This window comes from Cryptomeria japonica, chromosome 1 (assembly GCF_030272615.1).
Source record: "Cryptomeria japonica chromosome 1, Sugi_1.0, whole genome shotgun sequence".
In the NCBI taxonomy this organism is placed as follows: Eukaryota; Viridiplantae; Streptophyta; class Pinopsida; order Cupressales; family Cupressaceae; genus Cryptomeria; species Cryptomeria japonica.
In genome coordinates this window covers 119,299,709-119,320,310 of record NC_081405.1, presented here as the reverse complement: position 1 = coordinate 119,320,310, position 20,602 = coordinate 119,299,709, and the positions used below count along the sequence as shown (strand labels likewise).

The 20,602-nt window shown below is 38.7% G+C and overlaps 1 protein-coding gene across 1 annotated transcript in view; it reads left to right on the top strand.

Annotated features, from left to right (window-relative positions):
- LOC131026819 (DUF21 domain-containing protein At4g14240) overlaps positions 1 to 20,602 on the top strand; it is a 127,439-nt gene that overhangs the window by 36,471 nt on the left and 70,366 nt on the right. Inside the window, exons 3-4 of the mRNA XM_057956812.2 lie at positions 7,863 to 7,946; positions 8,215 to 8,328. Coding sequence (XP_057812795.1) covers positions 7,863 to 7,946; positions 8,215 to 8,328 — 198 coding nt within the window. The remainder of the gene's footprint in view (positions 1 to 7,862; positions 7,947 to 8,214; positions 8,329 to 20,602) is intronic.

Sequence of the window (20,602 nt, the reverse complement as noted above, 5' to 3'; positions counted from 1 at the left end):
TTTAATAAAGGAAAATAAAAGAAATGACTTGTCCTCACACATGTACTAGAGGACAAATTAGATGTAGAGATTCCAAAGGAATATCCCAAACTAAATACAAATAAACCTAAGCCAAGTAAAGATTAAATATTCTAACACCCCCCCTTAAGCTTTACTTGGGGAGTTTACAATGAAACCCTTCAATGGGTTGCAAACCAAGATTTTTACAATGAAATTGGAACTTCTCTTTACAAAGTGGCTTTGTTAGAGTATCTGCAACTTGATCTTTGCCCTTGCAATATAGAAGTGAAATTTGCTTGTCTTCAATTTGTTCCCTAATAAAGTGGTGTTGGAGAGCAATATGTTTGGTCCTTGCATGGAAGATGGGATTTTTAGCCAAGGCAATGACACTTCGATTGTCACAAAACAAAGGTGTTGGATCTGGTTGGGGTAGCCCCAAATCTTCAAGCAATCTTCTAAGCCATAAGACTTCTTTAGAGGCATTAGTGCATCCTTTATATTCAGCTTTTGTGGAACCAAGTGAAGTAGACTGTTGTTTCTTACTATTCCAAGAAATGGATTGGGATCTCCCCCTAGATATGAATTAGTAAATCCTTTTAAAGTAAAATCACAATTTGCATCATAAAATAAATCAACATTAAGAGTTCCTTTAATATATCTCAAAATTCTTTTTGCAACTTTAAAGTGAGTTTGTTGAGGTTTAGACATAAATCTAGAAACTAAACCTACACCATAAGCGATATTTGGTCTAGTTAGAGTTAAATAATTTAAACTTCCAAATAACTGTCTATATAAAGTAGCACCAACTAATGGAGTTTGCATATCAAGCATTAACTTTGTGCCTAATTCACATGTAGTAGAAACATGATTAGCATCATTCATTTTAAACTTGTCTAAAAGATCTTGAGCATATTTACTTTGAGATAGAAAAATACCATTACTTGTTTGCCAAATTTGCATTCCCAAAAAAAATGTAAAAGTCCTAAATCAATCATTTGAAATTTTTGATTGAGTTGAAACTTAATTTTAGAAATCAAATAACTGGAATTTGAAGTTAGAATTAAATCATCTACATATAAAATAATAATCACAATGTCATCTTTGTTGAGACATGGACCAGCTAGGACTCGAACCTAGGACCTTCCGTACGCTACTGGAGTGCTCTACCACTGAGCTACTAGCCCCTCTTGGACCAGTCGATCGTCGGTCCAGGTGTGGCTTATTTCCAACACCAACACCCCCCCTTAAGCCACACCTCTCGTGTGCTTGGAGCTCCTAGCCTGGATCTGGCTCTGATACCATGTTGAGACATGGACCAGCTAGGACTCGAACCTAGGACCTTCCATACGCTGCTGGAGTGCTCTACCACTGAGCTACTGGCCCCTCTTGGACCAGTCCATCGTCGGTCCGGGTGTGGCTTATTTCCAACACCAACAATCTTCACTATGTTTAATATATAAATTTGAATAATTTTTGCTTCTAATGAAACCTTGAGAAAGAAAGAATGCATTTATCTTAGAATACCATTCTCTAGGAGATTGTTTCAAACCATAAATTGATTTCTTTAACTTGCAAACTAAATGTTCATTACCTTCCTTAACAAAACCTTGAGGTTGAGACATATAAATTTCCTCATGTAAATCACCATTTAGAAAAACACTTTTAACATCCATTTGATGAATAGGCCAATTCATATTAGAAGCTAAAGCAAGAACAAGTTTAATAGTAGGCATTTCAGCAACATGAGCAAAAGTTTCATTATAATCTAAACCTTCAATTTGAGAAAAATCTCTAGCAACTAATCTAGCTTTAAACTTAGTAACTTCATTATTTGCATTTAACTTAGTTTTATATAACCACTTACAAGAAACAAGATTTTTACCTTCAGGTAAAGGAACTAAATCCCAAGTTTGATTAGCAAGCAAAGTATCATATTCTTCTTGCCTAGCTTTTTTCCAATGAGGTTGATTTTTAGCTTGCCCAAAAGAATTAGGATCATTTAAATTCATAATAGTAGATATCAAAGCATAATTGCAATAATTTATTCGTATAGCCTTAAGTTTATCCATTCTAGCTAAATAATCATCACTTTCTTGAATCAAAGTTTTAAACCATTTAGGCTTCCTTTTAGAAGTAATAGAAGCATCACTAGAAGAAGAATCATTAGGAGTAGAATTATTATGATCATCATCACTATCACTTTTAGAAATAGATGCATTAGGAGTAGGGTTTAGAGGAGGTTTGTCGTCCACAACCACAACCTTACTTTCAACAAATTCATTATCCCGCACTTTAGAACAATTATGAATACCATTTTCAGCAATACAAACATCTCTAGCAACTTTAACTTTGTTACTGATAGGATTGTAAATTCTATATGTTTTAGAATGTTCATCATAACCAACAAATATATAAGGAGAAGATTTAGAATCTAATTTGTGCTTCTTTTGTTTAGGTTTATGCACATAAGCAATGGAACCAAAAATCCTTAAATGCTTTAATTAGGCTTTCTACCAGACCAAGCTTCTTCAAGAGTTATATCTTTTAAGGCTTTGGTAGGTGTTCTATTAATGAGATAAGTAGCACAAGCCATAGCTTCAACCCAAAATTTATAATGCGTATTCTTAGCATGCAATAAACATCTAGCCATTTCAACAATGGTTCTATGCTTCCTTTCCGCTACACCATTTTGTTGAGGTGTATAGGGAATAGTAAGCTCATGTTTAATACCAAAAGATTTCAAATAACCATTAAATGCATTATTAACATATTCCTTACCGTTATTAGTTCTAAGGGTTTTAATCTTAAAACCAGATTGCCTTTCAACAAACATATGAAATTCAGTAAAAACATCAAGAACTTGATCTTTGCTATGAAGGAAATAGATCCAAGTTCTCCTGGAAAAATCATCAACAAATGTAAGTGCATACCTTGATCCTTGGATGGAGGTATTCTCCATGGGTCCCAAAAGGTCACTATGAACGAGGTGCAATTTATGATTTGCCCTCCATGATTGACCATGAGGAATGGGCTCCCTATGCATCTTACCACTCATGCATCCTGTGCATACAATCCTAGACGAAACAATGCTAGGCAATCCATCTACCATATTTGCTTTTTGCATCAAGGCAATATTGTTTGAATTTATGTGGCCAAGTCTTTCATGCCAAACATTAAAATCAATGGTAGTAAGCAAATAATACTTTGAACGAGCAAACTCATAAAATTTGAATAAGTTATCATTGTCCATTTTAGCATTAGCAATAACTTGGTTATGCTTTGGATCAATGATATAACACATATCCTTATAGAATTCAATCTTATAATCTTGGTAAAGCTTAGCAATAGAAAGCAAATTTGATTTTAATTCAAGAACATAAAGAACATCATGTAATTTACCATTAGGAACATTGACATCACCAATAGCTTCTACTTTACAAGTATAATTGTTAGCAAGTTGAACAGGAATATTTGAAGTATCAGGATGCATAGAATAAAAAATTTCTTTATGAGAAGTAACATGTTGAGATGCACCAGAATCACTAATCCACTCGAGGCTTTGAAACACTGTAACTACAAGTAAATGCATGATAAGATGAATTACCATTATGATTATCTTTCTTATAATTAGGTTTATGTTGTTGATTATTTTGATTATTTTGGGTCATTGGCTTTTTACCATTTTGTTTCTTAAAATAATTATTAGTCACATGACCATCCTTACCACAATACGTACAATGGGGCCTCTTAGAATAATTATTCTTTTGATTATTATTAAAATTGTTATTATAAGATTTAGAATGAAATTTATTATTAGAATAATGATTATTATCATTGGATCTAAAATTATTATTATGATTTTGATTTTTAGACATAAAAGCATGTTCACTACTTTTAAGAGTACCAAACTGAATTAATTTAGCTTCCTCTTGACGTAATAAATTACGAAAAATATCATAAGTTAATTGAGTAGCTAAACTAAGAATAGCAAGCTGAGCATGAATATTAGTAATAAATTGCTGAAATTGACGAGGAAGACATTTTTTAAGAATAAGATGAATTAAACTTTTATCAGCTAGTTTAACTCCTAAACTAGTTAATTGACTATTAATAGAATCAAACTTTAATAAGAATTCATCCATAGATTTAAAATCCGTATACCTGACGTCTTCAAGTTGATCTTGAAGCTGAATTTTTCGGGATTTATTTGAACTATCATAAGTTTTTAAAATTTCCCATGCTTCGTAGGCTTTTGTACAATTTCCAATTAGAACATACAATTCAAGAATCATTGAAATACCAATTAAACCAAGTGTTTCCTCATTTTGAGCCTTCCACCTGTTTTGGTCGGCTTGAGGAGTAGTTGTAGCGGGCTCTAAACTTTTATTAGTTGCAACATCCAAAAGATGTTTGAAACGAAAAATAAACGAGATATGTGTTTTCCACGAATGATAATTGGAACTATTTAATTTAATTTCAAGAATAAAAGTAGACATGATAGCAAAATAATGGTTAGCAAAAAAATAAAATAAAATTATCCCCTTTGATTAAAAAACGAAAAATAACCTCCTTGATTAAAAATAAACTAAATTACAATGATAAAATTAAAAAATACAATTAGTTTTATTTAAACAAAAGTAATATTTAAAATTATTTAATTTTTAAAAACTTAAAAAAATAACAAATTTTATGAAAAAAAGTTTATATATTTTTTTTATCAAATTTTAATATGAACTTTTAAAATCTTTTAATATATATTAAAAACTTTATAACTTTAAAAATTTTTAATATGAATAAACTTTTATAAACTTAAAAAAAAAGTTTAATAAACTTAACTATATTACGTGAAAGTATACAGTTTTTATAAATGAAAATGTTACAGGATAGGAATAAGTTTTTATAAACTAGTTTATATGAAACACGCAAGGAAATAATATAAGAAATGTAAGGAAAGAATAAAATTGCAGTCAACTAGCAAATGTGATGATAGTAGGAAGAATAACGCTTCCTGAAGCTTCTTATTTTGAAATCGTTTATTCTTACTGAAGAAAGAACGTTGCACTCTGAGCGATATAGACAAAGCAACGCAATGGCTTGGAGAATGAGCTAAAAACGGAATAATGTTCTAGAGGCACAGAGGTTGGGACAAAAGAGAAGAGGAACATAGACGTTATATGAGAATGCAGCTCTAATTACAGTTATACGCAAAACATGCACGAGAAGACGATAATTTATATCTCCAATATCAAAAGAGATGAAATAAAATGCAGAAGGTGCAAACAAACAGAGTTTATATCTCGGACTGATAAATATGCTGTAAAATAAAACTAGTAAAGGAGATATAAATACAAAGATAAAACAAATTAGATATATCAGAGATTGAGGCTTATATATAATAGAGATAATAAACTAGAGATAGATATTTAACAATATGAAATTTCTTTTTATCAATACCTTGCAAGAAAAGAAATGTTAAAATTCTAGTAACCAAAACCTGTAAGCAAGATTAGAGAACAAATTGAGATTTTTAAAATGAGCTTGCAAATAAAACGGAGAATGGATTTGGCGGCAAGCCTTCCAACACCAAAACTCAAACCAGAAATAAAAACTTTGGCAGCAAGCCTTTCAAAGCAAGTGCAAATGAAAACTAAAGTATGCAGGAGAAGAAGTTAGCAACACTGTTTTGGCGGCAAGCCTTCCAAAACTAAAAAACAAAACAAAACTTTCTTTTAGAATCTAAATGGAATAATCCTGCATGCTTTGATTTAAAAAAAAAAAATCTGAAATCAAAACCTGCACAAAATAATTTAGATAATAATCTTCTGCTCTTCTCTCAAAGATTGCCTCCAAGAAAGGTGATCTCCAAAATGGATAATGGCAACCTTCATCAACTTCAACTTAAACAAGGATTAGTAACCTGCTTTGATACCATGAAAGGAAATACAAGAGCAAGAAAATGAAAAATAAATCCAAGTAAGTATGTTGATTGAAGTAATGTTACCAAAGTAGAGAGCAACTTGAGAGCAATCACCCAAAACTTGAAGAGGAGACACAAGAGCTTTTGAAAGGGGAAAAGCAAAGAAAAACCCTTTATGTATTATGAATGAAGGCAAAGCCTAGAGAGAGAGAGAGAGAGAGAGAGAGAGAGAGAAGCTCATTACAATGATATCCAAAAAGAAGAATGAAAGAAGCATCTCTTAAATAGAGATGAGAAAAGGAGATTCAAAGTAACTCCCAAATCTATGAATGCCACCATTCATAATATGTGTGTGCAATGTGTCAACATCCTCCTAAGGAGGATAAACTAATATTCCTTAATAACGGAAAATAAAAGAAATGACTTGTCCTCACACATGTACTAGAGGACAAATTACATGTAGAGATTCCAAAGGAATATCCCAAACTAAATACAAATAATCCTAAGCCAAGTAAAGATTAAATATTCTAACAAATACTTACGGTGTGAGTGAGGTCCATAAACTATGGAACACTAGTTAAGTCCTTCAGTGTTTCTATAGTTACTCAAATCAATTTGTGTGGAAAACTGAAGAAAAGTTGAGATCACGTCCAATTCTATTTCTCACCCACTCAGCTGTGTTGAAATGGTCCCCAATCATCCATACAAGAACAAGGAAAGATTAATACATCCAGTCACACAACTGCACCCTACATAGAGAAGATAAAAAATCCTGAAAATTAGCAGTTCAACAACCCTGAAAACAACATTTTATAATTATCTATGATTTTATGAACAATATATTGTATATTTGAATTGAAAAATAAATGTCATGATCACAGATTTGAGATTTTGGAATGAACATTTAAACTTAAAAATACAAATACCAAAGTATGAAGGGCCAAGGCTTATCTTTACCTTAAGGCTTGAGCGCTTGATGGATGTGTTGAACAATGAAATTTGAACAGTTGATAGAAGAAGACTTGGAATTTGCCTTCATCGTGCTGTTGCTCTCTCTTCCTAATGCTCTCACTCAACCAAGGAGGACTTGTTAGCTGTCACTTTTGTAGCTTATTGTTATAACTTGCAGCTTTGCTCAATGCTGTTGAAACTCGATTGTGATTTGGAGTGAGGCTGGGATCTTACTTAGTAGCTTTTTGTGAATGCTTAGGGTTTGACTGAGGCCCATAAACTATGGAACACTAGTTAAGTCCTTCAGTGTTCCTACAGTTACTCACATCAATTTGTTTGGAAAACTGAAGAAAAGTTGAGATCATCTCCAATTCTATTTCTCACCCACTCAGCTGTGTTGAAATGGTCCCCAATCACCCATACAAGAACAAGGAAAGATTAATGCATCCAATCACACAACTGCACCCTACATTGAGAAGATAAAAAATCCCTAACCTTACTGGCAATTATGATTGCTGACATCTGGTCTAGACATCTTCCTGTAATAAGAAATGAGAGTAACTAACCAAGGGGAACCGTTAGATTCTTGTTTGAAAGGCTGATGTTTCTAGTGTCAGCCATAGTCTTGCTAAACAACATTTGGTGATTTGATGGAGACACAAATATTAGAACAAGGTAAGTTATATGTATCAGTGCTATTTGATATATGAAGCTAAGCTTTTTGCAAAAAATAATTCCTCCAAGCAACTGGTTACATAAGTATAGTTGTGTGAATCTTGAATCAGATATTTGTATTGTTCTTATTTGCATGTATTCTGGTATTTATAATTGCATGGCAAAAGCCAATTACTGTGTTTATTAAATCATATTGGTGTTGTTATTTTGATCTCTTTCTGCATTCTTTCATCTCCTTTCCCTCTCTCTGTACTTTTTCTACTTTTGTTCTCAATGAAGAAAGGATGATAATAAGTCGTTGGTGTATTTGTTCTTGCAGGCTCTTCCAATATTTTTGGATATGATGTTCCACCCTGTTGTTGCAGTGATTCTCTCTGTAACCTTTGTCCTAGCATTTGGTGAGGTAAAATATAACTCTATATTCCTTATTTTTTGTTATGATCAATAGAAAAGATAGGTTCCTTCTTTTGCAGATGTAGTACCTATGTACTGCATTTATTTATATAGTAAGCACTTTGTAAGATTATGATACTGTTTATACTTCGTAGACTTAGTGATGGTATTGGATTCCATGGCATACTTGTTTTAACAACATTATTGAATCTATGCTGTTCTCTATTTGGTTACTGGAATGACTTTAAGCATTCATGTGTGCTTGCATTATTTTGCAGGTTATCCCACAAGCAATATGTTCACGATATGGCCTTGCTGTTGGTGCAAATTTTGTTTGGCTTGTACGTGTGCTTATGATTGTTTGCTATCCAATCGCCTATCCTGTTGGGAAGGTAATCAATATTGATGATGTTACATTGACTCGGACATAAAAATTACAAAATAATTGTTTGGTTATAGTTTGTTTTCTGATTTTAGGTCGCAATTTTGAAAAAAAATCAGTGAAGAGCTTTACGAAATTGTGGAAGTTAAGACCATTCAGATTTTGGACCCAGTGCAGAAACACAACACATTTTATTGAAGTTTAGATCTGTAAATGCAATTTACACTGAACTTTGGAGAAATTATTACAAATGTAAGTTTCATTCATCATGATGGACTGTATCGAATTGAACAGGATGCTTGTCCTTTAACCGAATTACTTATCCAGGCTGTGCTTGACAAGGGGAGTCTGCAAGTTATTGTTTGATGTTGAGGATACACTTTCATGTGTGAAGGAAGGAACCTGAAATTGATTCTTAAGATTTGTACTTCTTTAATAAGTTAGGGGATAATTCCAGTTCTGAACCTGGTGATTCTAGAGATCACTTTATCTTGATATAAAAGCTCTTACCTGAATGTGGTTGAGCTGTGAGGAATTGTTGGCACAATGTAATAAGCTGCTTGTGTTGGTCCATTAACCTTTCATGTTGGTAAGATGACAATTTGAGTGTGACGATAAATTCTCAGGTTGAGCATTGCTTGGCTATTGTGAGTGATAATTCTGGCCAAAAATCCCATTGATTACATTGTGAGTATGGTGTTGGGGGAATTGGTGGCATGGGCAAGTGGAGAATTGGAATAGCCATGGGTGGGATTATGGAAGGGGCAATTGTAGATGCTAGCATTGAAAGGGATAGGATGAAAAGTGGAGCCAGGCACAGCAGTGGATGGTTGATGAAATGGGAAATATGGTGAGTTTGTGCTTAAACTTGTAGGGCTTTATCCTCTGTTTCACTAGTGGGTTGAACATTGTTGATGGTATGTTTCTGCTGAACTGGGTAACGATATGGATTGTTTACTTGCTATCTAGATATGCAATGATTTAAGCATAGTAAAATGATTTATATATACATGATTAGTTCACATGAGAATAACGGAGTATTTCAGAAGATATAACAGTTGTTTCTTTATTCATTCAATGCTCCAATGCTCTTACACAATAATGGGGAAGGGAATGTATTCCAACTACAAGGTCCCTTTTCTCTACCATAGAAAAGTATATAAACTTGCCAATGGTTACCAAGGAATTCAACCATCAGCAACCACCCAAAAATAATTCAATTAGTCAATGAGACATAACCATTCTTGCGACCAACCAAAATTACAACATAACTAATAACCTAAGATACCAGTTCTTCCCCTTTTGGCCTGGGTCTGGATCCTGGTTCTTGCCCGGTCCTGGTTCTCATCAGGTTCTCCTTGGGTTCCTCCCGGGTCCTTCCCAGGTGGCCGGGTTCCCTGTGGGTCCTGCGTCGCAATAATCTCCTAGGAATTAGTTAACATTTTGTAGATGATTGTTAATCTTCAAGAAGGTGAAACCATCCCTCCACAAGAGATTATCATACATTTCATAATCAAAGCAAACATTGATTGGGAAGATCATATTGCAATAAGATTTTTCAAAAAACAAAGTTATTTTCTGAGAATGGGACAGCCCAAATTTCTTGTTAAGCTCTTGACGACTTTGAGGTATGCTCCATTGAGAATGTCCTTGAAATTACTAACTCCTTATTGTTCCAGCATTTAGTAATGAATCCTTTCAACAAAGCAAGAGGTTTTTTCTTCACTGTAGATACCACCATACTTACCTAAAGCTATAGATCTTATTATTCTTATTTTTAAGCACCGCAAAATTTAATCTAACTTCTCACAAGTTTCCAAGCTTTCCAAATACTTCCAAACACATTAGTGCTGGATGGAGTGACAAAAAATCTACCAAAGAGGATATTTCCACTACCTAGCCTTATTTGGAACAGAATTTTGATTATTATTTTAATAAGAATTTTCTAGGGCTCATCCCCAATAAATTTTTTAAATATCCACGTTGTTGTGAGAGCAACACCTTGGGTTTTCAAGTCCTTTAAACCAAGTTCACCTTGGATTTTATCCATACAACACTATTGTCGATTGACTATATTTCTCTTCTTAGTACCTTTCCCATCTGACCAGAGCAAATTCCTAATTATCTTCTGATCATTTTTCTATTACCTATTGAAGAGCCAAACATAAACAAAGCCTTTTTAGTTTGCACATATCTCAATTGATGCTTTAGATTAGTCAATCTATTTAACAAGTCATCATTTGGATCAGACTGAAGAAGACCCTCAGCTGAACAAAGGTCATCTTGGAGTTTACGTTCATGTCTTCACTCATCCAAGAAAACTTATTCCCCAAGGTTTGAAACAAACCTTTCAAGCTGTTAACATTAACATTCCACTTCTCAATATGAGGTGAATGATTGAGAAGAGATTTGTTGATCTCTCTTATGGTGAAAACTTCATCATCGCAATCTTGAATATTCAGAAACACATATTCAGTTTGACGAAATTCTCTCTTTCAAGTAACAGCTGAAGAATCATTTTGAATAAAGATTTTAGCTTCAATAGGATGATGATCCAACGAGCAAGGGTAAACTTTTATTCTATTGGCACTCTCTAATGGTTCAAATCTGCAAGAACCTGTCAAGTCTGTAATAAATCCTTTTGCCATCATTTTGGTTATTACACTGCGTATGCCAGATGTCACTGCTATTCTTCTTATCCTTATCCAGGAGGTCAATGAGGTGTAAGTTTTTTTTTATTCTATTCCAAAAAAGTAGTTCATTACATTTCCAAGCCACCTTTGTATCTCCACTTTTGTCCTCTTTATGGTCAATCATATTGAAGTCTTCCCCCATAATCCAAGGGATTTTGGGGAGAGCTCATTGTTGATAAATTTTGTCATTGATGTTTGCCCGCTGGACGAACAGTTTAATGCATGCAGATGGAATATATAACAAAGAACAACAATGCCGTAGATTCAGATAAACACAGTCATAATGTATTAAGTCACACAATGTATATCAATTGCTAGCCAATAGAACGGATACCATTCCATTCATAACCGTCATAATGGCAAGTTACATCACATGGTATATAAAGGTATCAAGGGGGTGCAAGGGACAACCGTCGCACCCGTAACTACCTACCCTCGGTTACATCACTAAACAAAGTACTTCCTAATTACTTAATCACTTATTATTCCCATACATACAATATGCCGCGAACATTATCCCCCCCAAAAAACAAGGTCGTCTCCTGACGACTGACAACAAAAATGGGAGGATCAAAAGAAAAAAATCAAGACTGAGAATGGGGCTGAGGAAGCGTCCCTGGTGAGGAAAGTGCTGATGCTCGTGGTGTGGCTGCCAGGCGTGCCCGTAACTTGTAGACCTGCTCAGTCCTCAACTGCAGGTCCCTCTCCGCAACCATCTGTCGCTCCATAGCCGTCTTCACCATCATCGCGGCTTTCAGGACTTCCTTATCCTTCTTCTCCACCATCTCCAAGGCACTAGCGAGACGGTTCTCCAACATAGCTCTTTCCTCCTGGGCTTTCTCCAACCGTGCCCCCAAGGCATCCTTCTCCGACCTCTCCTCTGCCAACTCTACTTCCACGGTAGTTCTCTTCGCTACCCACGAGGCCTTCTCCCAAGCCAACTGCTCCCTCTGCGACTCCTCCATTTGCTGGAGTCAAGCAGCCAACTCCTCCCTCGTCGACATGACCTCTTGCCGCTGGGTCTCTGTACCCTGAGCAATATGCTCTGTCTGCCTCAGCTCATAGTATGTCTCATGGAAGACTTGCTCAACCCTCTGCAACATGGACTGTGTGCTGGTCTCTCCAACTTGCTCTCGGAGACCCCAATCTTCCAGCATCTGCAAGGTCTCCGTAGCAGGCCACCCCCTTGACTCAAAACACTCGGCAAAGTGTGTCGTGCAACCGTTCCTCATAAACCGAAGCAATTGCTCCAACTGTTTGGCTGCCTTGGCATATATCTGGGACCGTGCCGAGGTTACAATCCTCCGGGCTCCAGCAACCATGTCCGCAATAAATTGCTCCAAATCCATGTCACCATCCACTCTCGGAGATGTGGGGACACCTTTCTCCTGGGCATCTTGGTGAGGACTCTGTAGTAGCTCAACATGAGGGGGGCTTTGTATCAACTCCTGCTCCTGCCTCGGACTTAGCACAAACTCACGAATGGGTGAGTGGTCTCCCTGCATTGTCTGCGAGTTCTCTGGTGAGCTATCTTCTACCAAGTCTACAATCTCATGGGGGCTCGACAACTCACGCTGTGGAGAGAGGATAGATGCTCCAACCGGTGCCACTGGTGCCATCTTATACCGACTTAGCCAGGCACTCGGATCTGCTTGAGAAGGGGTACCGCTCCCTCCAAGGTGCTTTGATGCTATCGCAGCCTCACTACCAACCATCTCCCCACTGGTCCCTGCCGCCACTGCTGCCGTGGGAATCCTGCCTCCTACCGTTTGGGCCTCGAATCCTCGTTGGGCCACCAATGTCGTGGCCATGTGTCCCGGGATCATAGTTACTGATGTCCGAGCCTGCCCAAACTCAGGAATAGGCACTACCAATACTGTTGCTCCAGGTGGTAGAGTCCGAGGGGCTATTGTGGCACCTGATGATGCTGTCTGCTGGGGTAACTTACTCCGTGGAGGTGTGGCTGCCGCTGCCTGCGTAACTGCGGGAGGTGTCGCCACGGTCTCCTTGACCTGCTGTCCTTCTCTACCTACCATCCTGAAACTACCCTCCGTGGCTTGTGACATATCTACAGAGTCCTCCTCTGCACTCTATTCCTCACTCTGGCCACTAGTCTCGAGCTTCGACTCCAACTCGGAATTAGACACCACCACCCTCTGCTTCCGTTTCTTGCCTGTTTGTATGTCTCTGCTCTGTGCCAAGGTATCTAAATGGACTGAATAGAATATAGGCGGCTGTCCAGGATGTACACGGTCGTGTGGTACGAAGTGATGTGTCTGGGGCAGTATCTGAAGATGCACTGCATCCAAGAAGAGTCCAATGGCATGGTACGACATATAGAAAGTTCTGTGCTGCAAGGTCATAAATTCCTCCATCCTATCAGCGAGCACAAATGCCCAGTCATATACCACACCATTGTGGATGCCATTCATCAATACAACTTGCGCCATGGCAATGTCTGAAGCCCTACTGGCTCCCATCAAGCGGCTCTTCAACACATCCAAGAGGCACCGCCACTTTCCCCCTCGTAAAAAAAACTTCTTCAAGCCTCTTCCCTTGCTTGCATGCTGGAGGCTATCGAGCTCGGCCTATGTGAGGTCGTCCCTACACATCAACTTCAAGAGTTTATCCTTGAAGTCTGGAGATATCTTTTGGCCCTTATCTACTTTCTTCCCTTGCGTCCCTGGGAAACCAAAAACGCTCGTGAACTCTATGGAAGCCAATCATAGCCCTCAACATGACCTCAAAATCTTTGATGCAAAATATGGGCATCTGAATGGCCCAGTGGACCTGTGCTTGCCTCAGCTGTGCCTTCACAGGATCATCATGCGGGGTCTCAGTCCACCATTTTCTACAGTCAGCTCCACTCAGACCCTCGAAAGTAATGGTGTTGACGGTCACATCATCTTTCGCTGCAATTTGACTCTGCACTTTAGGTCGTACCTTTTTGCCCTTGCCTTTGCTGTTGTTAGCCATGCTGTGTCGTACTTTGACACCTGAAGGCAAAATCCGAATATCGTTCTTGTTGGCAGATGGTGACGACACAGTAGTAGGGAACTGTTGCAACTGTATTTTCCAGTTCTTTCCTCCGCTGGGGTCCATTGACTGCTTCCTGTTGTCTCTTGTGCCCTTAAATATAAAAGAAAAATAGGGTTAGGGTAACAAATTTCAGAATGTGCTTACTCCCCTCAATACGTGGGACCCTGCTTCCTTCGAATGCCACCCCATGTTTTGCCAAAAAAATTCCCCTCCGTGTCGGTAAGCCTGGCCTCAGTGTCCCACGCTGTGTATTACCTTGTATGGATTTGGTTGTTTAAGTATGAATTTCCGCTATGCACGATTCCTTATGTGATGTACGGATTAAAACTCCTACCTCTTGTACGAACTCCTTCTTGTTTGTACGGTACTCCTGATCGTGCTTCAACCGTACAAAATTCTCTTTCCGATAGTCGTACGAAAATATCCTGGCAGTGTACGGATTGTACTCTCCTTGTGCCGATACGACCCTTTGCCTATGCCTGATGACCGTACGAAATTTTAGTCGATGTCAACGTACAGCCCTCTGTCTGTCCTTCAGCCCTACGACCTCCTCGTCACCTGTGCCCATACGACGTTCCTCTCCTCCTGTAGCCGTACGAATTGCGATTTGCTCCTTCGAACCGTACGAAGTTCAATGTGATCACTTTTGCCAATGTACAAAATAATGTTTTAATCTGTACGTACGGTTTTAATGACTTGACTGTACGAATGTTTTTCTATTTCATTTGTACGGTGTTTTTAATATCTCGGCCGTACGATAAGTTATCTAATTTTTTTAAATTTTTTTTTAATTTTTAATTTTGCCTAAGTATCTCCACGGGAAGATTCTAGGCCATTCCTCTGCCTACGCTCATTATATGGTTTTAGTTTCGACCCATTGACGCTCTCTGGAACTTTCCGTCCATCCAGTGTCCACAATTTAACTGACCCGTTCTCATCCACTTCTCGAATTTTATGCGGCTCTAACCACCTTACCTTGAATTTGTCGGGTTTAATCTCGTTGCACCCATTGTACTTCAACACCAGTTGTCTCGGGGTGAGCCTCACTCGCTTCAAGTGTTTGTCATGCCACAACTTCCTCCGTTGCTGAGCTGCTTCGGTAGCCCATTGAGCCATCATCATTTTCTCGTCCAACTTGTTCAAGACGTATAACCTTTCTCGTAAACTGTCCATATCCCCGAGTCTATTTTCAATGGTGATGCGAAGACTTGGCACCATGAACTCGGCTGGTACAACAACTTCCTACCCGTACATGAGTTGAAATGGCGTCTGGCCTGTAGTCACCTTGTACGTGGTGCGATAGGCCCACAAAACATAGGGTAACTTTTCTTCCCAGTCTTCTCCCTCGACACTGCACGACTTATAGATCACTCCAACTAGAATCTTGTTGGTAGTCTCAGCTTGGCCATTGGCTCGTGGGTAATAAGGGTTGGACAATGAGTGAAATTTTTTGAATTCAGCCGTGAGTAATTTGATGACGTGGTTCACAAAGTGTCCACCCCTGTCACTGGTCAACTGGAAGGGGATGCCATATCTTGTGATTATTTGTTCATAAATGAATTTTGTGGTACTCAAGGCCGAGTTGTCAAGCAAGGCTTGCGCTTCTACCCATTTAGTTAAATACTTCATGGCTACCACAATGTAGCGGCACCTCTTGGCACGACTGGCCTTGAGCGGCTCAATAAAATCCAGCCCCCAACGCTTGAACAACTCTTGAGCATGCGAGGGGTTGAGGGGCATGAAATCCCTCTTCAGTGGCTTCCCGACTCTTTGACACGTATCACATCCTACTACCCACTCTCGGGCGTCATTATACAATGTGGGCCACCATAAGCCTGCAAGTAGCACCTTTCGTGTGGTAGTATCGGGTCCCATATGGCATCTTGTGGGGCCCTCATGTGCCTCCCTTAGAACACTTGGCACCTCTTCCTCCATTACATACCAACGCAACGCCTGGTCAGGCCCCATTTTGTATAGCAATCCATTAATAAACTGGAATGTACGGCTTCTCGACACGAGTTTCCTCCGTTCCCCAGGTGGCATACCTTGCGGGAACACAAAAGTGGAGAGATATTCCCCAATAGAAGTATACCATGATGGCAATACTGCGATCTAGAACAGGTGAGCATCCGGAAATTTATCATTAACCCCCTCTGGCGACTCCCCTGACCTTATCCTTGATAGTTGGTCAGCTATGACATGGCTTTTTTCGGGCCGCACAATGATAGTGAACGTAAACTCCTGCAACAGGAGCAACCATCTGTTGCTCCTTCCTTGAATAATTGGTTTATTGACCAGATACATAAGTGCCTGGTGGTCCACGTAAAACGTGAATGGCGTCGCCAGAAGATAATGTCTGAACTTCTGCACGACATATACCATCCCTAGTGCCTTTCGCTCCGTTGTGCTGTAATTCTTTTCAGCCTTAGACAATAATCTGCTTGCAAAATAGATTGGATGGTCCAATCCATGGTCACCCACCTGAGCTAATGTGGCACCAATTGCGAAATTGGAGGCATCTACGTGGACATGGAACTCCTTGTCCCAATTGGGGTATGCAAGGATAGGGGCCGCCACTAGCTTGGTCTTCAACTCCTCAAAAGCTTCGCCTTCTGGGGTCCCCCACGTGTACTGCTCACCCTTCCGAGTTAGTTTATCCAAGGGGTAGGAAATCTGAGCAAAATTCTTTATAAACCTTCTATAGTAACCAATGTGGCCCAAAAACGATTTTACCCCTTGGACATCTATGGATGGCTCCATCTCCACAATCACCCGGACCTTGTCAGGGTCTGTCTTCAACCCCGCTTTACAAACAATGTGCTTGAGTAGTTTGCCTTGCGGCACCATAAATCTGCACTTCTTAGGGTTGAGTTCCAATCTTGCCCTCCGACATCTCTCCATGCAGTCCCTTAGGGCCACCAGATGTGTGTCCTGGCCACTGTAAATCAACCAATCGTCGAGGAAAGCCTTAAAAGTTTCCCACGGACATCTTGTCAAAGATGTGGAGGATGATCCTTTGAAAAGTGGCCGGCGCATTGCATAGACTGAATGGCATCCGGTTATATGCGTACACACCATTCTCCACCACGAAGGTGGTCTTGAGCTTATCCTCCTCGGCGATCGAGATTTGGTTGTATCCTGAAAACCTGTCCATGAAGGAATACATTTCATGGCCAGCTACCTCTTCCAATATGCTATCCGTTAAAGGAATTGGAATAGAATCCTTGATAGTGACTGCATTCAGGCATCGAAAATCGACACAGATCCGGATTTGATTGGCCTCTTTCTTTAAGGAAATGACAATCAGAGACACCCATTTGCTGGTTTGGACCCGGAAGATGATGCTAGCTTCCAACATCTCTATTTCCTCATTGACCCTTGCAGCATAGTTTTTGTTCATCTGGTACGGCCTCTTCCGCATCGGCTAGGCTCCAGGTACCAGTTGAATGCGATGTACACACATCTCAGGGGGCACTCCTTTCAGAACTTTATATGTCCAAGCGAAAACATCCTTATACTCCAAGAAGATTTTGAAAGTTGCTGCCTTTAACACGGGATCCCAATCGTCCCTTACCAATATGTTTTTGGGGTCTTCCTCGTTTCCTAGGTTGGTCACCTTCAACTTGGACTCTTCATACTTAATAGGTTTGTCTTTCTCAAACTGATGTGCAGGAGCGTCATCCACTCGGGCCTCCCCTTCTCTGTATTCTCCGTACTCTGGTGGGAACACATCTTTCTCGTCCGGCTCTTCTATCTGGATCATGTTGCTTTGGAACAACTCATAGTCCTCCATCTGCCAATGGAAGAGTCCATTTAATGAGCACATGTTGTCCTCTGAGCAACCATTGAGTTCCAACACTCCTTCACTATTTGGTTCTGTTTATGTGAAAGTGGATGACAACAATATTGAAAGACTAAATGAATTCAACCACGAAACCCTTGTTGGTTGAAAATTTTGTACACTTGGGGAAATATACAAAATTGTGGTTTCAACCACAGCGTGTGAGTAAAACTCTCCTAATTAAGGGAAAGCTCCCCCTATCTAACTACAACTTTGGAAATAAAATAGGATGGGACAACAATCTTTCTTCTTCTTTCAAGAAAGACAATATCCTTTTTTCTTCACAGAAAATGATAGCGATTTGATATAAACAACAGTAACCACTTTCAAAATGAAATGAGAGAAAGGAAATGAAGTTTCCTGAAAGCGCAAAGACTTCCGTCACTGCCTTCGGGATGAAACAACAATATCAAGCTCAAAGACTTGATTATGTGAAGTCCTATCTACCCTTTTCTATACTAATTCTATCAAGAACAAATTATAACAGCTCAAAGACTGGAATATCTTATTCTTTTCTACTTAAAACAATGGGAAGTAGTGTAAGCTCAAAGACACAACTATTTCTCATAAAATCTACTTCTAAATTCTCTTAAGAACAAGTGAAAGCACAAAGACTTACAACTTTTTCCCGATAGAACTTCTACTTTAACTAAATTAATCGCCAATATTTGCAGCCTTATCAGATTTGATTAAGTTCTCAAAGAAACATTTGCAAGAAAGGTATTTTGGAATACAAACTCAAGAACGTAGCACAAAGACTCAAAGCTAGAGTGATTTTCTTCTATTCCTTTCAATTCTTCAATTTACACATAAAAGCTCAAAGACTTCTTTGCTGCAAATTTGGTAGAGTTTTTGCTTGCTTTCTAAAAGATAAAATTTACAATAGACCCCTCAAGTATTTATAGAAGAGGACCCTTGAGAAAAGGGTGGGAGGATCCTAACTAACTTGAGAGATTCTCTCAACCACCAAGACTTATTCAATAACTAACTAAGATTTCAATAACTACCTAAGACTTATTCCAACTACAATCCTAACTGAACACAACTTGTAGTTGCTTCACATGTAAATACAAAAGTGCAAGTAATAACTTAACTTGCATTTTACAAAAAGACTTTTACATGTAACTTGGCAAAAGAAGAACTACAACTAAAGATTACAAACGTGGAAAAATACAACTAAGTGTTGAAAAACACTTAAGTTGCAGCACTTGAAGACACAAACCCTTCAAACTTTTGGATGATCATTTGTACTTCTTCGGGATCCGGTTCATGGGTGTTCTTAGCAACAACCATGGTCTTCACAATAGTATCATGACACCGGAGGAGTGTAGAGCTGTTTTTATCTAGGATGGACTGAATTTCATGCAAAACGATTTGGTGTTTCATCAACATTTGAATTGAAGCAGTCGAGAATTGTTCGCTCCTCCATTCATTATGTATCCTCATCTGTAAATCAGCAAGAACTTCTTCTTCTGGAATCAACTCTCCATCTTGACTTAGTATATTGCAAGAGGCCTTTTCACAATGTGAGACAATATCTTGGAAAACTTCACCCCGAAATCTCATTGCATCACCGATCTCCTCAATGAGGGATTTAAGAACAAGGGCCTTGTTTTCCAGAAGCTCTTCAAATTCCAAGTACATGACCCTGGAAGAGATGATGGCATGCTCCTGTAGAACACTCAACTGTTGTTGGGGCATGGTACGCCAGATTGTCAAACTATCTTCAACACTTTCCAGATTCTTTTTGAAAGTATCAGAAGTCTGATCTAGTTTTTCTTCAATAGTTTCCAACTTAGACATCATCTGAAAAATGTCCTTCATCACTTGTGCACATAGATCATGAAGCTGATCAGCCCAGGAATCTAATACTTGTACCTTCTGAGCAGCCCTTTCCACTCCACGAATTGATTCTTGGGAACCTGAAGAACCTATGGAGTTACTTCCTTCAGCAACAGGTTTTGTGATTTTATGAACAACTGCCATAAGTTGTCGGTTTTCCTTTTCTAGCTTATCTTTCTTTGCTAGAAGTTCATCACACCGTTGTACCAGTGAAGCTACAGAAAATTGAGCATCATGTTTAATTACCTCATGCGTTTGCTTACCCAATTCTACCCTTGTAACTTTGTAATCAACAACTGACATTTCTTCAAGTGGCTTATCTGCAATGGGTTCAACAATTTCAGCTACCTTCATCTTGTTGCTGTCAGCAGTTACTCTGGAGATAGTCTTGGCCTTATTAGCAACCTTGGATCTAGACTGTTTTAATTGCTGATAATCAAAGGCATCAGGTGAAATTTCTTGCATCTTCCTTTTTGGAGTAAAAGAACTAAGCCATGGAGGTAAAGTCATCAACTCCCCTTCAGTAGCAGCTGTAGGCAAAGGAGAAGCAGTTTCTGTTTGAATAACCGTGGTCATCCTGGGAGGAATATTTGTTTGGATGGCGACCACGGTTTTCTCAGTTACCAATGGGCATGAAGATTGTCTCATAAATTCTTCAAAGTTAGAAGTGGAGGTATCAATTTCTGACAGTTGGATACAAGCAGGATTATCCCCAGGAACTTTCAACACACTCTCTTGTTGATGATCAGGAGGTGGCTCGTATGCTGAAATAGGATTGGCATTTTGAGGAGATTCATCTACAAGAAAATCAGGAGGAGAAATGGGCGTCTCAATGGAAATTGGGGGAATGATCTCATGAAGTGAGTCTG